The following is a 20,916-nucleotide window of genomic DNA, read 5'->3' on the forward strand; positions in this document are numbered from 1 at the left end:
AGGGCCAACCCTCTGCCCCGTGAGCATCAAGTGGCAGGGTATGGATGCAGCAGGGCCAGCCTAGGAGACCAGGAGAATGGACTGAGGCAGATTGCAGGGGCACCATTTTGAAGTCTAAACTCTTCAACTATTGCCAAGGCTAAACAAAATCTAAACTGCTCCAAAGAAATAACTAAAAGAACAGGTCAGGAAATGAAGTTCTGCTGCTTTTTTTTTTTTTTTTTTTTAAAGCTCTGAGTTGAATATATATTCTCATGTGCTTCTAAACCAATAAAATTAGATCCCTGATCCTGACTTTCCTACATTTTCCTCCCAGAGTCCTGGGCATGATTTGACATCATCAGGATGTGGAAGTCTCAGCACCCAAAGATAACTTAAAGTTTCATGACTGGTTTAGTACCCTGTCTGGAGAGCACTACCCACTTCACTGTTGAGGACATGAACCCGTGAGACAATACAAATCAGCTATTATCCCTTGAAAAGATCCTCCAAAGGGGATCTCGAACTATGACTTTATGCTGCAGTCCGGCTGCAGCAAAATAACCGGGGGGTGACGAATAACTTGTGTACATTGATACAGCAGGAGTGGGAGCCGTTTATTGCAGGACAGGAGCAGTATTTATACATTCCACAGAGCTTATCTAATTAGCATAAACTAGATACATCAGTCAACCAATCAGGAATCTCTACACTTAATGACTCGCTTTTGTTACTTCTCAAACCACTCCCTCTGGCATTTTGCCAGGCACCATCCAGACTTGTTTACGAACTCTAACATTCCCCTGACTAAATGCCAGGTGTTATTTTGACTTGTTTACAGACTCTAACAACTTTACATATGAGAAACCTGAAACAGGAATGTGCCGCCCTCAGAGGCCATCTCTGTCTCAGCTGCCACCATCCCACAGAGACTCAGATGCCAGTTCTGCCTCTCCCTGCCTCAGATCTCCACATCAGAAGGACAGACGTTGAGTTGCTGTTCAATACACACATCTGATTAAACAAGTATTTGAGACTCCTTGAAAGTCATCTATTCTCTCCCTCTATTCCTCCAAAAAGCTAAGTCGTTTGATTCTGCTTGTCAGTAGCCAAAGGGTAGAAGAGGAACACCCTCCCTCTCTTCACAGCTTTGTCAAGGCTGGCCCCTAACTGTACAGTGCATTCTGGCTGCAGTGGGCACAGGCTGGGTGGAGGGGGCACACGGGGCTCCAGGGATCACTCTTCCATCTCCAAAGAAACCAGAGCCTAAATTCTGTGATTCAGAGTTCTAACTGCTATCATTTCCTATGGTTACACGTCCATTTGAAATAAAATATATAAATGCTTACCCTAAAAGTGTATGTAAATATGTACCTATGCATTGTAAATATAAAGGGAGGGGTAGGAAAACATAAAAATTTTAATATAAATTCAAGGCAGAGATGAAACAGAAATGAAAGTAGATTTAGAACCAAAGTCTCTTTCCTTTGTATTTTAAATTGTCACTAATGTGGGCCAAATGATTGGATCTGCTACTTCACTTTTTGTTGCTGAACTGAATTAAAAATCAGGGTAGGGGGCTGGGGGGTGTGGCTCAGTGGTAGAGCGCTCGCCTAGCACACGTGAGGCACTGGGTTCAATCCTTAGCACCACATAAAAATGAAATAAAGATATTGTGTGACCACATACATCTAAAAAATAAATATTTAAAAAAAAAAAATCAAGGTAGGGTTGGGATGTAGCTCTAGGGTACAGCACTTGCCCGGCATCTGCAAGGCTCCAAGTTCCAACGGCAGGACTGCAAACAAGCCAACAAAGCAGAACAAAGAAGCCACCAGGGCAGCAAGCCTGCTCAGGCAGCCCAAGCCCCGTCAAACCCCCACCTCACCCCATGCTGTCCTGGCACTCTGCGGGGAGCAGAGAACTGTGGTAGTATCTCAAGCAAAAGATTATTTGAATGGGACTATATTCAGAAATGAAGAATTAATTTCAGAATTCTTACCATCATGAATTTCATAAGCCAAACTGGTGATCTTCTGAGTGATGATCATCATCGGGCTACAACAGACAAAAGGCAGGAGGTTTAAATGAGGAAAGTCAAAGCACTAAAGGCATGTAAAGAGAGTTCATTCCTCTTAGGGGACTACAAAATGATGACATTTCTACCATAAATGGGATTTCAAGACCAGGGGTCTTCTGTGAGCCAGTGATCAGGTCCTATCTCTTCATTTCATGCCCCAGAAAAGGAGGTCCAGAGGTCACACACCTGGCCTCTTGTGACCCAGCACCTCCTTCAACACACACTGCCAGCTGCTGCCTCCAGCCCCGGGTGGGGGAAGGTAGGATATGACTGCCTGGGAAAGGCGAAGGGGTGGGAGACAAGGGCGTCTGGGTGAGAAGTGGGAGAGGTGAGGGCAACAGCACAGGGAGGAGGAAAGGAGAACAGGGACTGCTGCAACTTCCCTGATCTCAAAGCAGTGCATGCCAGCCACCACGCAGGGCAGGCCAGGCACAGCAGCTGAGCCTTATTTGAAGGAAAAGAGGACTTCAAAATCAAGTTGCAAGCAAGACAATGGCAACACTTCCCCCATTTTTAAAAAGTGTTCTAATTAAATGGATAATTTGGAAAGGAAAAAAATGAGCTACACAGGAAGCACATAGGAATGTGGGTGTGGTTCAGGGGTGGAGTGCTTGCCCAGCAAGCAGGCGGCTGGGTTCTACCCCTGGTACTGCAGACATAGTTACCTTAGGTTAGGTTAATTTAATTTGGGAAACTGCAAAAACAAAAGGCATGAAATTCATTTGCTTGGAGGCAACACATGTACTCTGTGTGCCTGGAGCAGAACGTCTCACTGCACCCTCCTGGCAGAGACTCACCTGCACTAGGCAGGAGGGCCAGGGAGCTGACCCCACCAGGAGGAGTCTGTTTCCCCCACCACCTCTCTGCTCACAGCACAGTCGTGCAGTGCCAATGGCCACCTTTGGCAAACAATCAGTGTCTCTCAACGTGTCAAGACAGGACACTAGTTACACTATGTCTCCCAATGTCGGCCCACAGTCTGAGGGCCTGTTTCCAACACTTCCACTCTATGGCCCGGGGCGGGACAGAGCTTCCAATCACTCCTGCAAGGTAGGCGGGCCTGCGACCCACCGGCAGAAGAGGAGCAGCGGCCTGCTGAGAGGCAGAGCTGCCCCCTCCCCCTGCACCGGCAAGGTAGAGGGAACTGTGACCACCCACAGAGCAGGCCCAGAGGCCTGCTGAGGGGCAGAGCCGCCCCCCATCCCCCGCGCCAGCCAGGTAGGTGGAAAGGTGACCACCGACAGAAAAGGCCCAGTGGCCCAGGGCGGGACAGAGCTTCCAAACACTTCCACTCTAGAAAGCAGACGGGAACATGGCCCGTGAGCACGTGGGCTCCTCCTCCACACCTGACAGGCCAGGGTGGAAGAAACTCCAAGACTTAAGGGAGGGGACCTGTGTTTAGACCACACATTCCCAAGAAATCATTCCTCAGTCAGCCTAATCCCCCTCTGCTTGGAGAGCAGACTCATGCCCTCTAGGCTTCGAAGACCATCCTTCATGGGGCCGGGGTTGTGGCTCAGGGGTACAGTGCTCGCCTAGTGTAGGTGAGGCGCTGGGTTCAGTCCTCAGCACCACATAAAAATGAAATAAAGGTATTGTGTCCACCTACAACTAAAAAATAAATTAAAAAAAAAAAGAGAGAGAGCATCCTTCATGATCTTAAGGACCATAAACCTGCTCTACCTCTTCCATTCCCCTGGGAAAAAAGTACCATTTTTCTCACCCTGCCTAATTCTCTTCTTAGTTTATCCTACCAGTAAATTATGAAAGCCATTTCAGTTCTAAAGTCTAATCCTCAAGTCACCTTAAAACATAATTAACTGATAATTATTAAATTTAATCAACTCAGTGACATGGTAAGCTTCCAGGTATCATATATAAGATGTTCAAAATGCTTTCTGAATACTTGCCCACACTGTCCCCACCCACACTCTGCACCTTCATGCAACTTCTATTTCACCAGATGCAAGGGATGCAGAACCTCAGGATGTCATGCTCAGCTGGGAGAAGAGTTGGCTCATGGGTGCATGTGGGTTACTCTTCTGGAGCTGTGATGCAAAAAGACCTACAGCCCCTCCTTCAAGTCTCAGCCTGAAAGTTACTCTCTGTCCAAGAGGCCCTATGTCAAACAGCTCCGCTGCACAGATGCCCACACTCAGACACTTCAAATCATCAGCAGCACAGATACCCACACTCACACATTCCACCTCATCTCAGCTTCTTGTCTGTTTCTTTCAAGGTGTTTCTCATATTTGCAGTTCTTATATTCATTAAATTACAATGGTTATTTTTAAAGTGTCTCCCTTCTTCTTCTTCTTCTTTTTTTTTTTTTTTTTTTTTGGTGGTGATACTGGGGACTGAACCCAGAGGTGCTCTACCACCAAGTCACATCTCCAGTCCTTTTTTGAAATTTTGAGTCAGAGTCTCGCTCAATTGCTGGGCTGGCTTTGAACTTGCAATCCTCCTATCTCAGCCTCCCAAGTAGCTGGGATTACAGGGTGCTCCACTGTGCCCAGCAATCTCTCTCTTTAGAAGCCCATGAAGCAGGGAAGCCCAACGCCCTCCATACTGAACCTCCAACACACAGTTCAGCCTGGTACCAGACAGGAATACTGTAAAGACACAAAATGAAGTGACCCTGCTAGGTGTCTACCCAAGAGGTGTCTCCTACAGGCAGTGACACTTCTCTCCATCTGTCCACTGTCACCACTGAAAGCATTTGTCATACTAAAATAAGACTGTTTACTTCTCTGTCACCACAAAAATACCCATGAACTATTCAATAGCAGGAACGCTGCCTTATCTTTGTGCCTTCAGAAATTGGCACCTGATACACAAAGTACTGCCTGGTTTATGAAACTGTCTCATAATTGTTTCTGTTTCCTTTACTGGTGATCATCAGCCCCAAACATTCCCTTTGTTTTTAATTAATTAATTATTTATTTTTTAAAGATAAAGATAGACACAATATCTTTTTTTTTTAATGTGGTGCTGAGGATTCAACCCAGGGTCTCACAACTGCCTCTGGCCCAACCTATCTTCAGGGCAATGGTGAATTTAAGAAAAGAACAGAAGGTAAAATTATCATAGAGTGACTACAAAGGGAAAGTCAGTGTGGGATAAAAGGTCTAAGAAGAGTTAAGAAGCAAGCGGCAGGTAAACAGACAGATGACTGCGGCCCAGCACAGGCACCGCGGGGAGGCAGAACAGAGCCAAGGGAATGTGCGGACCTCACCCTGTCAGCAGACGCTGCTGGACAGAGAGGCACCCCCCCAGTAAAACCAACACCACTAGCCACAGAAGCAAGCTGCAGATTTCAACAGCAAATATGTTCCCAAATATCTTTTTCAGGACAATCAGAGCGACTCTCCCAATTATTTCATTCTCACCTTTACTGATACTTTTAACTCTCCACTGGATTTGTGTAGAAAGGAACTCTTGACATGTTCCCCTCCCAGGTCCCAGGAAAGTCTGAGATAACCACGCCTGTTTCCCAGGGGGAGGCTGGGAGCTGGAGGGCAGGCAGGGGAGCAGAGGGCTCCAGGACCCGCCAAGGAAGAGTCAGTGGGACTTCCTCTTCCTTCTGTGTATCACAGCATCACTGTATTTAAATAGTATTATAGAAATTTTCTTCCAGGGAGACTCTGCTAGGAATGTAGGAAAACATGGAATCTAACTAGTCAAATAAATAAACTAATGGAACAGTTTCAGCTAATATAAATTAAAATACTCATGAGGTACAGAATTTTGAAACTCCAGACTTTCCAAAACAAAAAGGAGGAAAGGCTGTAAAAAAATTTAAAAATATTTACACGTTTCCCTACAAAGAACAAGAATAGTAGAAGTGGTTCTATAACAATGGACCCTCAGCTGTCGTTATACACTATTGGAGAAGGAAGGGTTAATGAACACATGCTTTCTGAAGAAGTGCTCCATTATCTCTCCCAGACTACGGAACTCAAGTGATGCTTGTATGTTAATCTTACAAAGCTTCTACAGAGACCTACTAGGTAAATGGTCAGCTTGAGACTAGGATATCAATCACTTCAGCACAAGGCAAACTGTCAATTACCAACTCTCAGAAATCCCTAGGGACACAAGTACTCTTTATCCACAAAAAGTGGGGCTCACACCAAACCAACCCCACTTGCCTAATGCCAAACGCAGGCTGGAAGGCTCACTGAGATCAGAGTCCTGCACCCGTCATCTACTTGTTCTCTCTCATCTAGAAAACAAGCACTAGTGGGCATCTAAAATGCACCAAGCACCACTCCAGGTGCTGAAGACAGAGTGTGGACAAGACAAAGTCCGTCCCGTGGTGGATAGCAGTGGAGAGAGAGAGATTATAATGAAGAAGCAGGTAAACATACAGCATGCCAGATGTCACCAAGAGCTGCACAGTAAAAGAAGCAGGGAGTGCAGGACACAGGTGGGCACTGGCCATATCTGGAAAGTGGCTCCTAACAAAGAACAAGCCCATGGACACCTGGGGTGAATACCCAGGAGAGAGAGGAGCAAGTTCAGCAGCCCATGGACAGAGTCTGACTGCACAGGGTTGAGGAGGACAGGTCACTAAGACAGGCAGGAGGAAACAGAGCTGGCAGGCTTCGGCGGGGCACTGTGGCTTCAATCTGAGGCAGAGAACTCCTGGAAGAATTTAGGCCATGAGGTGATCAGGTTTTAAACAGAACCATTCTGACTCTGGGTTGAACAGTGACAGAGGGGTAGAGGGCAGGTAGGAAGGGACAGTGGCTCAGACCAGGGAACAGGACAGGTGTCTGCAGCCCATTCCAGGTATATTCTGAAGGTAAAGGCAACAGGGCTGAAGGAGCTTTGACACTGCATTTGATGCTGAGTTCAACACCCGACGCCACCAAGGTTTCTGAACAGGGATATCAACTATAAGAACAGGGCTGACTGGGGAGGAAGGCAGGGAGCGGAGACCATAGGGAAGGGGAGCCAGCTGGGGCGAGGTGTGCCCAGAGTGATGCCCACAGGAGGACACGTGGGATGTGCTGAGGAGGCATTTGGACACTGAGGTCAGAAAACAAACCCAACTCCACCACTCACCCTCGTGGAAGAGGGCCTTAGTTAACATTTTTCACAACTGTCCTTGTCTATAAAAAGGGGACCACACTGCCACCGTGGGGTTAAATGAAATGGCAATACGACAAAGCCCTTAGACAGTATCTGAGTCACAGATGTTGCTAAGCGCTAGCCCTGTCCGACATCCAGCCTTCTTCTGGCACATGTTGGAACTGCTACCAAGAGCAAGGCACTGGAGGGACACAACCATCCCGTGGCAGCGCTGCTCCTAAAGAGGCCTCCTGCCTAGAGCAGCATCAGCAGGGGCACGAGTGCAATGGCCTCCTCACCCTCAGTTACGATTTCTGTGGTTTTGATTACCAATTGCCAAACAAAATCTGAAAATACCAAATGGAAAATTCCACAAATATACACTTCCTAGGCTTTAAACTACATGTAGTTCTACGTAACAGGATGAAATCTTGTGCCTTTCCCTTGTGTCTCACTGGGGTTGCGAACCACTCGTCTGTCCATGCTGCATGCATCACCCATCCATCAGTCCTTTCCTAGCTGTCTTAGTTATGGTATCAACTGTCACAGCATCACATGCTTGATAATGTCCCCAAGTACACAAGTAGTGCTGACAGAATTTCAGATATGCCCAAGAAAAGCTGTAAGGTACTTCCCTTAGTGAACGTCAAAGCTGATCACAGCTCTGTAGATATAGGAAGAGGAACAGTGCATGGAGGGTCTGGTGCTATTGTGGTTCCAGACACCTCCTGTGGGTCTTGGGGTGCCTCCTACGGGTAAAGGGGCTACTGTAACTACATAAACAAGTGTCAAGTGAAAAGCACAACAAATGTGCAGAGGTGAGAGAAACTTCACACCCACAGAGCCAAGGGGGAAATATCTCAAATAAGTTATTTAATTCAGTCCTTTAAGATTTGGGAGGTTTTGACAGGCAGATATGGTTGGAAAGCTGTTCCAAGCAGAGAACAGGGTGAACAAAAGTACTGCCAAAGAAAGAACAGGAGAGACAGACCTGAAAAGCTGTGAGAGGCTCTGTAGGCCTGTGTTAAGAAGCACTGTGTTTATTTTTTTTTTAAATTAGAGCATTATAGTTATACATAGAAGTTGGGTTCATTTTGACAAAACTATACATGCAAGGAATTTGATACTCCATTTCAGCCCCTGGTCCCCTCAGCACGTATGTTTCTGATAGAGGTTATGCTGCATTGCCTTGTAACAGCCATAAACTCAGAGGAAAAGCCCAGGCATGGGTGGGGGACAGACAAATGATAAACAGGTTGTCTCTCTTCACCCACAGTCACCTGAGCCCTATTAGCAGCAGCTAGACAGGATGGTTCCTGTAGACAAATGTAGGTCAAGGGGTTGGGAGATACTCCCACAGGATGAACCAGGACAGGTGGAACACCATGGCTTGTGAGCACTTGAATAATTTAGTCACCCCATTTACAGCTGCTTCTGGGTGCACTGCGAGGCAGAGGAGGGTCACAAAGAGCAGCAAGGGCCTTTGTCCTCCTTTCACAGAAGGCGAAGAGATCCCTAAACTTAGACTCTGCATTTAAATACAGCTGAAGAGAGTAATGAAGGGGACAAATCACATCTGCAGTTCTGGAACCAGGGCCTGTCATTGCATGTGCTTAACAGAACTGTCACCTACAAAAGCACCTACCAGAAGGCACACCACCCCCACCAAGGACAGGCCCAGCTAAGCCACAGCGAGTAGCTTACTGAGCATCTGCTTCCGTCTGCTCTGCTGAGACAGAGTCTGGATTTGAATGGAAAATTATGTCACACATAGCTTTTTTTGGTAGACATATTAAAAAATCTCTTTGGCATCACAAAAATCAACATATTTCAATCAGAATTCATTATCCTTCTGCCAGAAAAACTGCTCTTGCCTCCATCTACAATTTGTCAATCTCCATGTGAGGTAAGGATCTGCCTTTCCCTCCTCCTCCTCCTGATGTCCTGGTGCTGAAGAAATGGGCCAGGCTTGCCCACTGGTTTTGATCCCACCATTGCTATTTGGTATTTTTATTCTTAAAACCCTGGGGTCTCTCCTTCTAGGTCCTCTACCCTGGCTTTCTTGATTTGTCTACTCCTATGTCAGTTCCATAGTATTTTAATGACCTTTTGGGAGGGGGGTTATTGGGGATTGAACCCAGGGGTATTCTACCCCTGAGCTACACCCCCAGTGCTTTTTACTTTAAGACAAGCTCTTGACCTTGAACATACCATGCACCTGTCTCCTCTTCAGGTCACTGGGATTACAGGTGTGTACCACTGCACCTGGCTTAATGATTCTTATTTTATAGACAGTAGCAATCTTTATACTGAGTTTACTACTCTCAAGAATTTAACCTTCCAGACAAACTTTTCAATCACTTTATCTTATCTCTATCAAAACCCCAATTTTTACCACATTCAGTGTCAGGTTAACAACAGGAAAATTACCATCCTTACAAAACTGAATTTTACTATTCTTATGAATGAATGATTCTCAAGTTAGTATTCAATGTCCTAGAATAAAAGTTTTAGTTTTCACACAGAAATCCTGCTCATTTTTTAAAACATGTATTCCTAGATATTTCATAGTTTTTACTGCTTCTGAAACTTCTGTGTTTTCTAATTGATTATTGTTGGTATAAAGGAAAACTATTTTGTTGTTTTATATTTCTCTTGTATCTATTTTCTTTTTCTTTTGGTACTGGGAATTGAACTCACAATGAGCCACATCCCCAGTCCTATTTTTTGTATTTTTATTTAGAGTCTCACTGAGTTGCTAAGTGCCTTGCTTTTGCTGAGGCTGGCCTTGAACTTATGATCCTCCTGCCTCAGCCTCCCCAACCGCTAGGATTACAGGCATGTGCCACAGTACCCAGCTCTTGTATCTATTTTCTAAGGCTAATCTAAGCTCTAACAATTTCAGCTTTCAATCTTTCCATAAATAGAAACTTCTATTAACAGACCATTTTAGGGGCTGGGGTTGTAGCTCAGGGGTAGAGCACTTACCTAGCATATGTGAGGCACTGAGTTCAATCCTCGGCACCACATCAAAAAATAAATAAAGTTATTGTGGCCATCTACAACTAAAAAATATCTTTTAAAAAAGAGTTCCTCTTGGGCTGGGGCTGTAGCTCAGTGGTACAGCGCTTACCTAGCATGTGTGACGCACTGGGTTCGATTCTCAGCACCACATGTAAACAAAAAGTAAAGGTCCACTGACAACTACAATAATATTTTTTTAAAAAAAGTTCCTATTATCTAATTAATGTTTTAAACATATCCTGAATTGTATGTGTACATACCTTGTGCAAAGACACCACCTGCCCCATCAACTTAGAAGAAGTTGCCAGAGAGCCTGAAGGAGGTGGAAATACAAGAAAGAAAGGGCCTGGTCCCCTAAGTTATTGTGTGGAATGGAAGCGTCATCCTCAGTGAACTGTAACGTGAATGAGAAGTAAAGTCTTATGTTATTCCACTGAAGTTATGTGACTGTGTAACAGCAGGTAGCCTATCACTAGCTAATACGGTGAGATGTTAGGTGGAGGACTAGAGAATGAAAAGAGTTTGGAGCAGCAGATGAGACAAATGAAAAGGGTAATGACTAATTTCAAACTGAAGAAAAGGTAGTAAGGGTCTCTCTGGACTGGTCACACAAAGCTGTATTAGCATCAACCCACTTGGTTGTATGATCAAATTCAACTGGATTATACTAAATTACTTTTATATCTGGTGGTTTTAAAAAATAAAGAAAAGACTTCTTAATGAAATATGTAGAATCCTAAAATATTAACTTAGCAAAACCTTAACTGGGGTTGAAACAAGACTGGGAGACCTAGAACCTCAGTGGCTTAGCTCCTTATCCTCTTGCACTGCCTGCAGAACTTACCATGGAGTCCTAGGACTCCAGGGGTGGAAAAGTAATGATTGCACGGCACTGTCAGCTTAGATGCTGATGTTAACATTTCTGTTTTCAACATTCATAAACTAAATTAGTTGAGAAAATTCTTTGTTTCTATTTTATATTAAATGCCTAATTTATTTCTCATTTATTACAATGCAAGTATTCAAAGCTATGAATTCACCTCTCGATTCAGTTTGTCTGCATGGTTCATGTTTCCCTATTTGGGTTTTTCCCTTTCCTATTGTATTTTCTACTTTTTCCCTTAAGTATTATTTCTAATTCAATTAAATATTTAATGCCATTGTGTGCTACTACACTAAGGATATAAGATGAACAAGGGCAACATGATCACTATTCTTAGGTTAATTTTTGCAGTGACCGTGATACTTTTTAATTTTTTTTTAATATTTATTTATTTATTTATTTTTTAGTTTTCGGCAGGCACAACATCTTTGTTTGTATGTGGTGCTGAGGATCGAACCCGGGCCGCACGCATGCCAGGCGAGCGCGCTACCGCTTGAGCCACATCCCCAGCCCCCCGTGATACTTTTTAAATACTTCCTAACTTCATTACACTATGATGACAACATGTGATTCTGTTTAGGAGCTCAATTTCTTTCTATTTATCTATCCATTCATCCATATACATATGTGTATATACATATATATATATATATATATACACACACACACACACACACACACACACACACACACACAGTGAAACTAAAGACTGACCGCAAGGGTGCTCTACCACTGAGCTACATCCCCAGCCCCTTTTTGGGACAGGGTTTCACTAAGCTGCCCAGGCTATCCTTGAGCTTGCCATCCTCCTATCTCAGCCTCCAGAGCAGCTGGGGTTACACCCATAGCCATTGCACCCAGCCACAGCTCAATTTCTTCGAGAACACCTACTACTCATAAGAAGATTGACAGTCTGTTTTCCTTTTCTGCGTTCTAGGTATGCATCTCAATTTCACTCATTTTGAGTGAAATTGCTAGTTAGTGGGTTTAATTGGTTTTTATGGCATCCTTCTGTTTTCACTTGGTTTTATTTCTCATGCAACCTTACTTTCATTCAAGACTACTTTTATATCTGTACAGTAAAACTCACTTGGTCTCTTTAGGGAGAAAAAGATGGGTCCATCTTCTGTTTCACAGAAGTGATTTTTTTTTTCATCAATTTGGGCCCATTACTATTGTCGAGCAATTTTTTCCTCCAGAAGTATTATAACCTGTTTTGTCTAATTTTTTTCCAATTTACTTATTCTTAAATTGGATCTATTACTGATTATTGTGCTGTCCAATGACTCAAGACTGACCTAGCATCTTCTGTATGCTGTCCATAGAGAAAGCTGTAGAGCCCGACATAAAGAACACTGAGGTTTAAAATCTCCCCCTCCCCACCTGGCCCACTGTGTATGAAGACACCCCTGTGTAGAAGGGGGAGTGAATCAGGAGACAAGGGCTGTGCAGCAGGGTGTCTTAACAGAAACTCCAACAGCTACTAGAACAGGACAGACCTAACTGGCCAGGGAGGGAATGAACCCCCTCTGCAGCAATGGAAACCTGAAGTCACCTCCACTACTGTTGAAACTAATGTCAGATAAGTGGAGTGGAGATAGTGGGAAAGGGAGAGGGAAGGGGGAGAGGGGGTAAGGGGGTGAGCGGGTGGGGGAGGGAGAGGGCAAGCAGCAAGAATATGGGCTCCAGGGGGCTAAATTTCCAGAATCATTAATTATTGCTGAAATCTCTATCAGAATTAGAAAATGCTTTCAATATCAGAATGTTATGTAAGAAATTAAATTGTTATATATCTAGAATAATATTTTGTGACATAAAGTATTATAAAGAAACCAACTATGATAAGAAAAATTCTAAATTCATAAAGGAATTTTGAACTCAAATGTTTAATGATAGTTTTTCACTGGAACTAGTAAATGCAACTATATTTTGTTTTATTTTAACCAAGAGTTACAAAAGATAAATTGGAGTGCTGAATCAAAGTTTTAATCTTACCCTGAAAAATCAGCAGAATATTGTCCATAATCAAAGATATAGACTCTAGTGATTTGGCACACTGTGAGGTATCCCAAAGCAAACACAAAACAGTATCTGGAAAAAAAAAAAAAAGAAAAGCCAGATTAATAATGATAAAAAAGTCATTTAAAGAGTATATTTTAAAGTAAGTCATTAATTAAATGATATGGATGAATGATTAAATCTCACTAGATCTACTCTCAAATAACGGGCCCAAGAGCACTCTACCAGGAAGCTATATGACCAGCACTACTTTTGTTGAGACAGTGTCTCACTAAGTGACAAAGGTTGGTCTTAAACTTGTGACTGTCCTGCCTCCGGCTCCTAGGTTGCTGGGAGCACAGGCTGGTTACAGGCAGTTGCAGCTAGCTCAAGTAACTTCATAAATTAAGAAAACTCTTCCCTAGTTATCTGCTTTGGTTTACTTGGCTACATGGTAAATGCAATCAATTACTGCCTTTATTCATTTACTTGTGAAAGACATCCACACATCAAGTTACATATTTGAAAGTTATAATTACGAGCATAAAATTGTAATTATTGACATCTGCTGTGTCTACTGATTCTTATATTCTAGAAAACAAAATTTAGCACAAAAATACTTGGCTCAGATATACATTAAAACAAATTCTTAACAGGAGTCTAAAAATGTCCTCAGTAATCTAAAATCATAATCACACATCTTTGGTGTGGGTTAGGTGGCATTTAGCCACATTTAGATGTATGAACACTTAGTGACTTTCACCAACTTAAGACATCTGGGTTGGAGTTATAATAAACAGTATGAAAAATAATTCACATATCAATAGAAAAGAGCAGGAACATATTTTAGAATATATAACACTATACAGTGCAATAAAATCATGAGTCTACAATGTGAGGAAGTTCTGCCTTCACTCCACACTATGACAATGGACTACAGAATAAAACAAAATATATACCAAACAGGAACTGTGGCCAAAGATTCAAATGTTCTCAATTCAGGAAGGACCTTCTAAACATATACAATACAGAGAAATGAAAATGAAAAGTAGTGTACTTGACTAAACTAAAAGCTTCTCATGTAGGCAATTCAGGTGATTTTATGAAACTGTGTTGTTTTTTTTTTTCAAACTTTGAACAAGGACAAAGGGAGGACGATTTCCTAATTCAAATGCTGTACAAAGTTAACAAACCATGATCATTACACCTCACAATCATTACACCTGTGTGCACATGTGATCACCAAGCGCTCACAAACCAAACTTAAATTTCTAGAAACCACTCATTTCCTAGTCACAACATCTCTCATCATAAGTTTTCTGCAAGTTTGCCTGCTTCCCCACAACGGGACAGTCTATTTCTCTGTCCACCTCAGTCTGGGCCAGTCTTCTATATGAAACATACTGTGAGTTCCACACACGGCCCCTAATTGTCCTGGCAGTTGCTACTTCTTGTTCTTTTGGTGGTTAATTGTCATGAGAGAAAAGTGACGCTCCTGAGACCACTGCATGTGGGGGTCTGCAGTGTGAGACTGTGGAGGAGAAGGGAAGGGGGGCAGACACCAGGCAGGGGGGCCTCCAGTCATCAGGCGGTGAGTGAATAAGCCAATGGCACAGGAGAAAGAGAGGACCATTCAGCTGACCTTCCCAAGCCACAGAAACACAGTAATACAAGTCACTGTTTTAAAGCCACTGTGCTCTGATCTAGTGACATCATTAAAACAGACTGTGAAGCACTTTGGAAATGGGGTGCTTCTGTAACAAAAACATGAAACGCAGCACAGGGTTGGGGACTGGGTTGTGCTCAGAGGCAGAACAGCCCCAGGAGATGTGGGCTTAGGCAGGAAGGCCAGAGAGGGAGCTGGCCGGAGCCCGAGCAAGGCTAAGCAGGCAGCTGCGAAGCCGAGAACAGGAAACACACCTAAGGTTAACATTAGCCGGCTTCCTGCAGATGCCATCGCAAGGTACGGACCCAGACAGAAAGTAAAATGAGTGTTCAGGTTTTAATGAGGATATACAAAAATAGGAAGGCCCTTCTAGTCAGCAAAATGTTCTTAGTCAAGGTAAAGATGAAGTCAAGTGTCATCTCCAATGATCCCTCAGTAAGACTTAAAAGGCACACCTTCACAGAAGTTCTCCAGTAAAAGCTAGTTTCTAACAATCTCCACGGCATGGCCTGTCAACCATCTGTTACAAAAGGAAGTCCCCCGCCATCCACTTTTATTTACTTTTCATTACTTTAAACCCTCAGACAGTATGGCACCACGCATCACAGATTCCTTTTCAAGCGGCCCTAGCATTTCAAAGAGTGGCTTTGGATTTTGGCATGAACCACACCACAGGCATGAGTTCTCTTTGCCCAGATAACTCTGGTTTTGTCCGGCTGGTCATTGAGAGTCACTGTGTTTTTCTTTAAGCATATTTCTTGCCCAAGTATAATTCATTTTTATCTCAGGCCTAAACACCTTCAGTATTAGGAAGAGCTCTGTGCTCTTTGGTTCCATAATTCCTTGCTTACAGACAGCAAAAATGGCCTTGCACCACAGCCTTCCATACCTGCCCATGAGAAGTCCCGTTCCCAGCAGGCTTCTGCAGGCTCCAAGATGGCAGAAGAAGCAACAAGAAAGGCATTCAAGAACCCAAGTGTATTGTTGTTCCTGGACACTCTGACTTTCAGACCATGGTGGCAAGGAGATTGACTTAAAGAGGTTTATGAGTGTGGTTTCTGTCTAAAGTAATAGATTGTAATTAGAAGCACAGGAAGCCCACAAGGTTTTTTAAAGGCATTATAAATAGTTCAAAACAAAAAGAGAGGGGCTGGGGTTATAGCTCAGCGGTAGAGAGCTTGCCTCGACATGTGAGGTACTGGGTTCGATCCTCAGCACCACATAAAAAATTAATAAACAAATAAAGATAAAAAGAGAAAGAGAGAGAGAGAGACAGAGATAGATAGATAGATAGATAGATAGATAGATAGATAGATAGATAGATAGATAGATAGATCTGGGTCCCCAATTTTCTACTGGTAGGTAGTAGACTAGGAGAGCTTTTCAACTGTAAAGCAGATTAATTTTTATGAAAAAGGAAGGAATTCACATCTGTCTGGACTTCACAACTGCTCTGGACCACAGACTGATGGGGCCTTCCATTCCCACCTTCTTTGAACAGAAGCATCTTCTACAGTTATCTACCACTGTTCACCACTAAACGCCAGGTGTGTGAGAGGCAAAACCTCCCTCTTCAACTCCTCCATGGAGAACTGTACTTGAGGCCCACCCTAGAGAGAGGCTCATTCATACTAGATCTGACTCAGATGAGAAGTCAGAGCACATGAGCCTGATGCTGCAACGAGACGAGACCCTGAGGATTCTGGGAGGACAGCGAGTGTCCGTTTCTCATGGTATATATGTGGACTATGGAGATTGTCTCTGAAGACTGCTGCCACCCATGACAACCCCCCTGTTGCACACGCTGCTCTTGGGATAAAGAGCAGAAACATAATTCTCTTCTTCTTTAACCTATGCGGGACTCAATTACTTGGTTTACCCACAGAATACAGTGGGCATTTAGTTTCTGAAATCTTAAGGCTACATCATAGGAAGGCTTGCAGGTTTAGCTCTGGTCTTCCTGAAAGGCTGGCCCTGAGTGCTCTCTCTGAGCCTTGGCACCATAGATGAGAGGGCTGAGGCCACATGCAGAGGCCACAAGGAAGTGCCAGTCAACAGTTCAGCTGATCACCAACTGCTCAGCCAATATCAGCTCAGACACACAAGGAAACCATGGTGGATATGAAGCAGTCAAGCTTTCAAATGACTGCGGCCTTGGCCAACATTTACAGCAGCCACATAAGACCCCAAGCAAAATATCCACCGAAGCCTAGCTGACACACACAACCAAGGAAAACCATAACTGTCATTAAAATAATCAGCTATCTCAGAGAAGCGTATTTTATGATTCTATGAGGACTAGTAATATATATATATTAGGAAAATTGTGGTGTGTGTATGTGTGTGTATAAAATCAAAGTGATACATCAAAGGAAACAATAGATTAGAAGGGCATTTATGAAGATTCAAATATATTTCAACACAAAACTCTTAGTAAACTAAAGGAAAAAGTCACTTCCTTAACATTAAAAAAAAAAAAAGTCTACCTAAACATTCAGTATCTAGCCCACGAGGGGAGCAGGAGACAGGTGCATGTGTCAGCACAGCTCCAGCCCCAACTCAGGTGGACGACGCAGGAAACATGGAAGTCCACTCTACTGAAACTGGTCTCTAAATTTAGCATCGCAATCCTAATCAAAATTCCAACCATACTTTTGGTGGGGCCAAACTAGCCGATTTCCAAGGTCTTCCGGAAAACTAAGCATAAGCCAAGGAAGACTTGCCCTAGCCCAGCAGATAAGAGAATATGCCATGGTGATTTATAATGTAGTATTGTTTCAAAAATAGATCAAAAGATTGAGCAAATGGGAGAAAGTTCAGAAAGACTCATTGTAAAATGGAGAGCCTGTTTATTACAATGCTGGCACATTTAATTAGTGGGAAGATGGATGAGGTTAAATGAGGTTAAAAAATTAGCTCATATTTCAGAAAGTTTCCCAGTTCACAGCATGCACAAATGTAAAAACAATCCAGTAAGATTATGGAAGACCCAGGTGTTAAAACAATACCTTAAAAAGTAAAATAATAAGAAACAAGAAAACACCCTCAAAATCCTACCGTGGACATAACTTTGTTATGTCAAAACAAAAATCACAATTGCCTGAACATTAGTCTGACATATATTATTACATAAACATAGAAACTTACAGATGACAAGGACAAAAGATTAAATATGTAACAAAATTATTTACTATCTATAGGTTAATGTTTTTAACAAATCCTTCAAGTCAATGTGAAATAGTAAGAATTTAAGTAAAAAATGGATGACAACATAAAGAGAAAAATTATAGAAGAAAAAACTAACCACCAGTTCCTTTAGAAAAATAAATGAAACTCAGGACAGGAATAAACAGTAAAAGCCTGGAAATGCATATTAGGATGAAAATATCTGTCCAACGAAGGACTAGCAAGTTAAAGCACACACCGTCCCCGCTGGCTGGGGAAGACAGGCTACTCCAGCTAGTGGACACCACTGGAACAGCCTCTTCTGGGCAGGCGATTCTGCAGAACACATTAGAATGTGTACATGTTCTCTGAAGTGCCAATTTCACTTTCTTATTTCACTTAATACACTTACAACAAAGTTTACTTACAAAGATGTAATGGTGGAAATACTACATGTCTGCTACTGAGAATTTCTTTAAAACTTTGCATTTATGAACTTAAAGTTAGTGGTTTTAAATCTTATCAAAGTGGAAGTACTTACACCAAGAATTTGGCAAAAGTCCAGAAGCATTCTATGGGTGTCAACTGGCTGTGTAAAATTTATAGTAAAGAGCATTACACATTTTATATGTAAATTATGTGGAAAAAATCGACTAGATTTATAATTATATAATAAATTCATGTATACCACTATCCCCCAGTATCCCCCACAGACAACAAAATCCAGCTTCTTCAGTCTCTTATATAAAATGGATTTGCATATAACCCACACTCATCTTCCTGTGCACTTTAAATCCCCTCTACCTTATTTATAATACCTAGTACAATATAAATGTTTTATAAATTGCTGTTACTCTGTGTTGTTTAGGGAATAATAACAAGGAATAGAGTCTGTACATGTTCAGTACAAATGCATTTTTTCCAAATATTTTCTATTCATAGTTGGTTGAACCCACAGATGTGGGGCTCACATATGCAAAAGCCCAACTGTGTACTTTTACATATATTTTTCCTCAAAACTCAGTTACTTGTTAACTGATTAATTACTAGCCACATGTGATTGCTGAGCTCTTGAAACTGAGATCTGTTATAATTAGAAAATATGCCCCAGATTCTGAAGACCAATAATAAAAACAAAATGAAAATATCTAATAATTTTTATTGACTGCACTTTAAAAATGGTAATGTTTTGGATATACTGGGTAAAATAAAACATATTACTAAAATAAACAATGTATTTCTTTGCAGTTTTTTAAACTATGACTACTAGAAAATTTAAAATTGGCTTGTATTACGCTTCCACCACAGAGGCTAGGTGTTCTTGAAAAGGGGAGCGAGACAGCCAGCGTGGCTCTTCCCACTTTTATCTTTCTTTGGGCCCTGCACATGGATGTGACAGTTGCCCCAGTAACGCCCTGCATGCATGAGGACGGCACAGCAGAACCAGAAACCTGGTCTCTGGAAAAACCCTAATTCCAGAAAAAATTATAGGTGGAGAGCTTCTTTTCTACTCTTTGCAACTGATAAAGAGCACATCAAATTTTGTTATCTTTTGAGAAAGATTGCAGGAAGGATGTTGGGCAAAGCTTTGATTCTTTAAGTTCATACATCAGCAGAAAAAGCAGATGTATTAGCCAATATGCACATGAGCATTTTAAGTGCTATGGTCCAAGTATGAACTTCACTGAACATCTTCAAAAAATAATATGCACATGCAAATAAGACCTGGACAAACCTGAGCTGGATTTAGACAACAGCCTGGTTCTCTCCTCCTAATGGGCAGATGCCCGATGAGTCCGTCCCACCAACTCTGACACCACCAGTGCCCTCACCCTCCTGACCTCTGTGCCCTCACCCTCCTGACAACTGACAGGAAGCTTAGATCTGGTCAGTGAGACATGATGCACAGATTCTGGGCAATTCTCACTCTGAACATGGGGCATCTGCTACTGTCTGTCATATGAGAATATAGCAGCCACTTCCACTGATAAGAGGAGAGCGCTTAAGGAATACTCAATGTGCTGGGATGGCAAAATACAAAATTAAGCAGAATATGCATTTTTGATGCTCTCATCAATCCTAAATTAGCTAAAACGAATTGCCCTGCCTCAAAACTTCTAGCTTTGAGAGGTGATACTTTCTACAGTTTACACCACAGTACCACTGACATGGTATTCTTGCTCTGTGTAGCTAAAAGTGTTCCAATACAATTATTACTAATATCAAAATTAAGTCAACAGCAAATGAAAAGTTCCAGAACAGAACATTTTTTTAATTCATGAAAAAATACACATGTTGAATTACTGCTTTGCTTCAAAAGCTAAAATGACATTTCTAACAGCTGTTTATTTAGGTATCAGACACAACCAAAATTGTTCAGGAAAAAACAAGGTGCTCAGGGAATTAATGAACTCAAAACGCTGAGGACACAGAAGAATTCTTCCCAAGCAAGGAAAACAGGTAACATCATCCAAAGATTTTGAATTCTGATGGGACATGGGCTGGGCATGCAGCTCAGGGCAGAGCTCTCACCAAAAGTCCAGACAAAACCCTGAGGTTCAGTCCCAATACCGAATAAACAAATACATGAATGACGGGGGGAATAAAAAATTAACAATAAATACTTGTTTTATTGTGCTGAAGTCAAATTAAACAGTATACTTTTCGAGATTCTCAAGCTTATATACCAACCTTTTTGTTTTGCCTGTGTGATCTTTAAAAAGTTGTTATCCTGCAGGTGGGGATGTGGCTCAGTGGTAGAGTGCCTGCCTAGCACGCACAAGGCCCTGGGTTCCATCCCCAGCACTGCAAACACAAACAAACAAAAACAACAAAAATACTATAATTAAAAAAAAAAAAAAAAGCTAAATTGACTTCATCAAAATATAAAGGTTCTGCTTTTCCAAAAAAAATTCAGAACTTATCTACCTGGCAAAGGACAGAGGTCCACAATACAGAAAGAATTATAACAAGAAAAGTCCAGCAGTAAAAGATTTGAAGAAAATATCTGCCAAGAGATGCACAATTAGTCAATCAGCACAAGAA

At 42.3% G+C, this 20,916-nt stretch overlaps 1 protein-coding gene across 2 annotated transcripts in view; it reads right to left on the reverse strand.

Moving 5' to 3' along the window:
* The window catches only part of Mboat2 (membrane bound glycerophospholipid O-acyltransferase 2), a 130,349-nt gene that overhangs the window by 33,570 nt on the left and 75,863 nt on the right, over positions 1 to 20,916 (reverse strand). For both annotated transcript variants that reach the window (XM_027937876.2, XM_071601321.1), the window contains 2 exons: positions 13,038 to 13,133; positions 1,982 to 2,037 (listed from right to left, as the gene is read on the reverse strand). In XM_027937876.2, the coding sequence (XP_027793677.1) occupies positions 1,982 to 2,037; positions 13,038 to 13,133 (152 nt within the window). The remainder of the gene's footprint in view (positions 1 to 1,981; positions 2,038 to 13,037; positions 13,134 to 20,916) is intronic.

This window comes from Marmota flaviventris, chromosome 14 (genome assembly GCF_047511675.1).
Source record: "Marmota flaviventris isolate mMarFla1 chromosome 14, mMarFla1.hap1, whole genome shotgun sequence".
Lineage (NCBI taxonomy): Eukaryota > Metazoa > Chordata > Mammalia > Rodentia > Sciuridae > Marmota > Marmota flaviventris.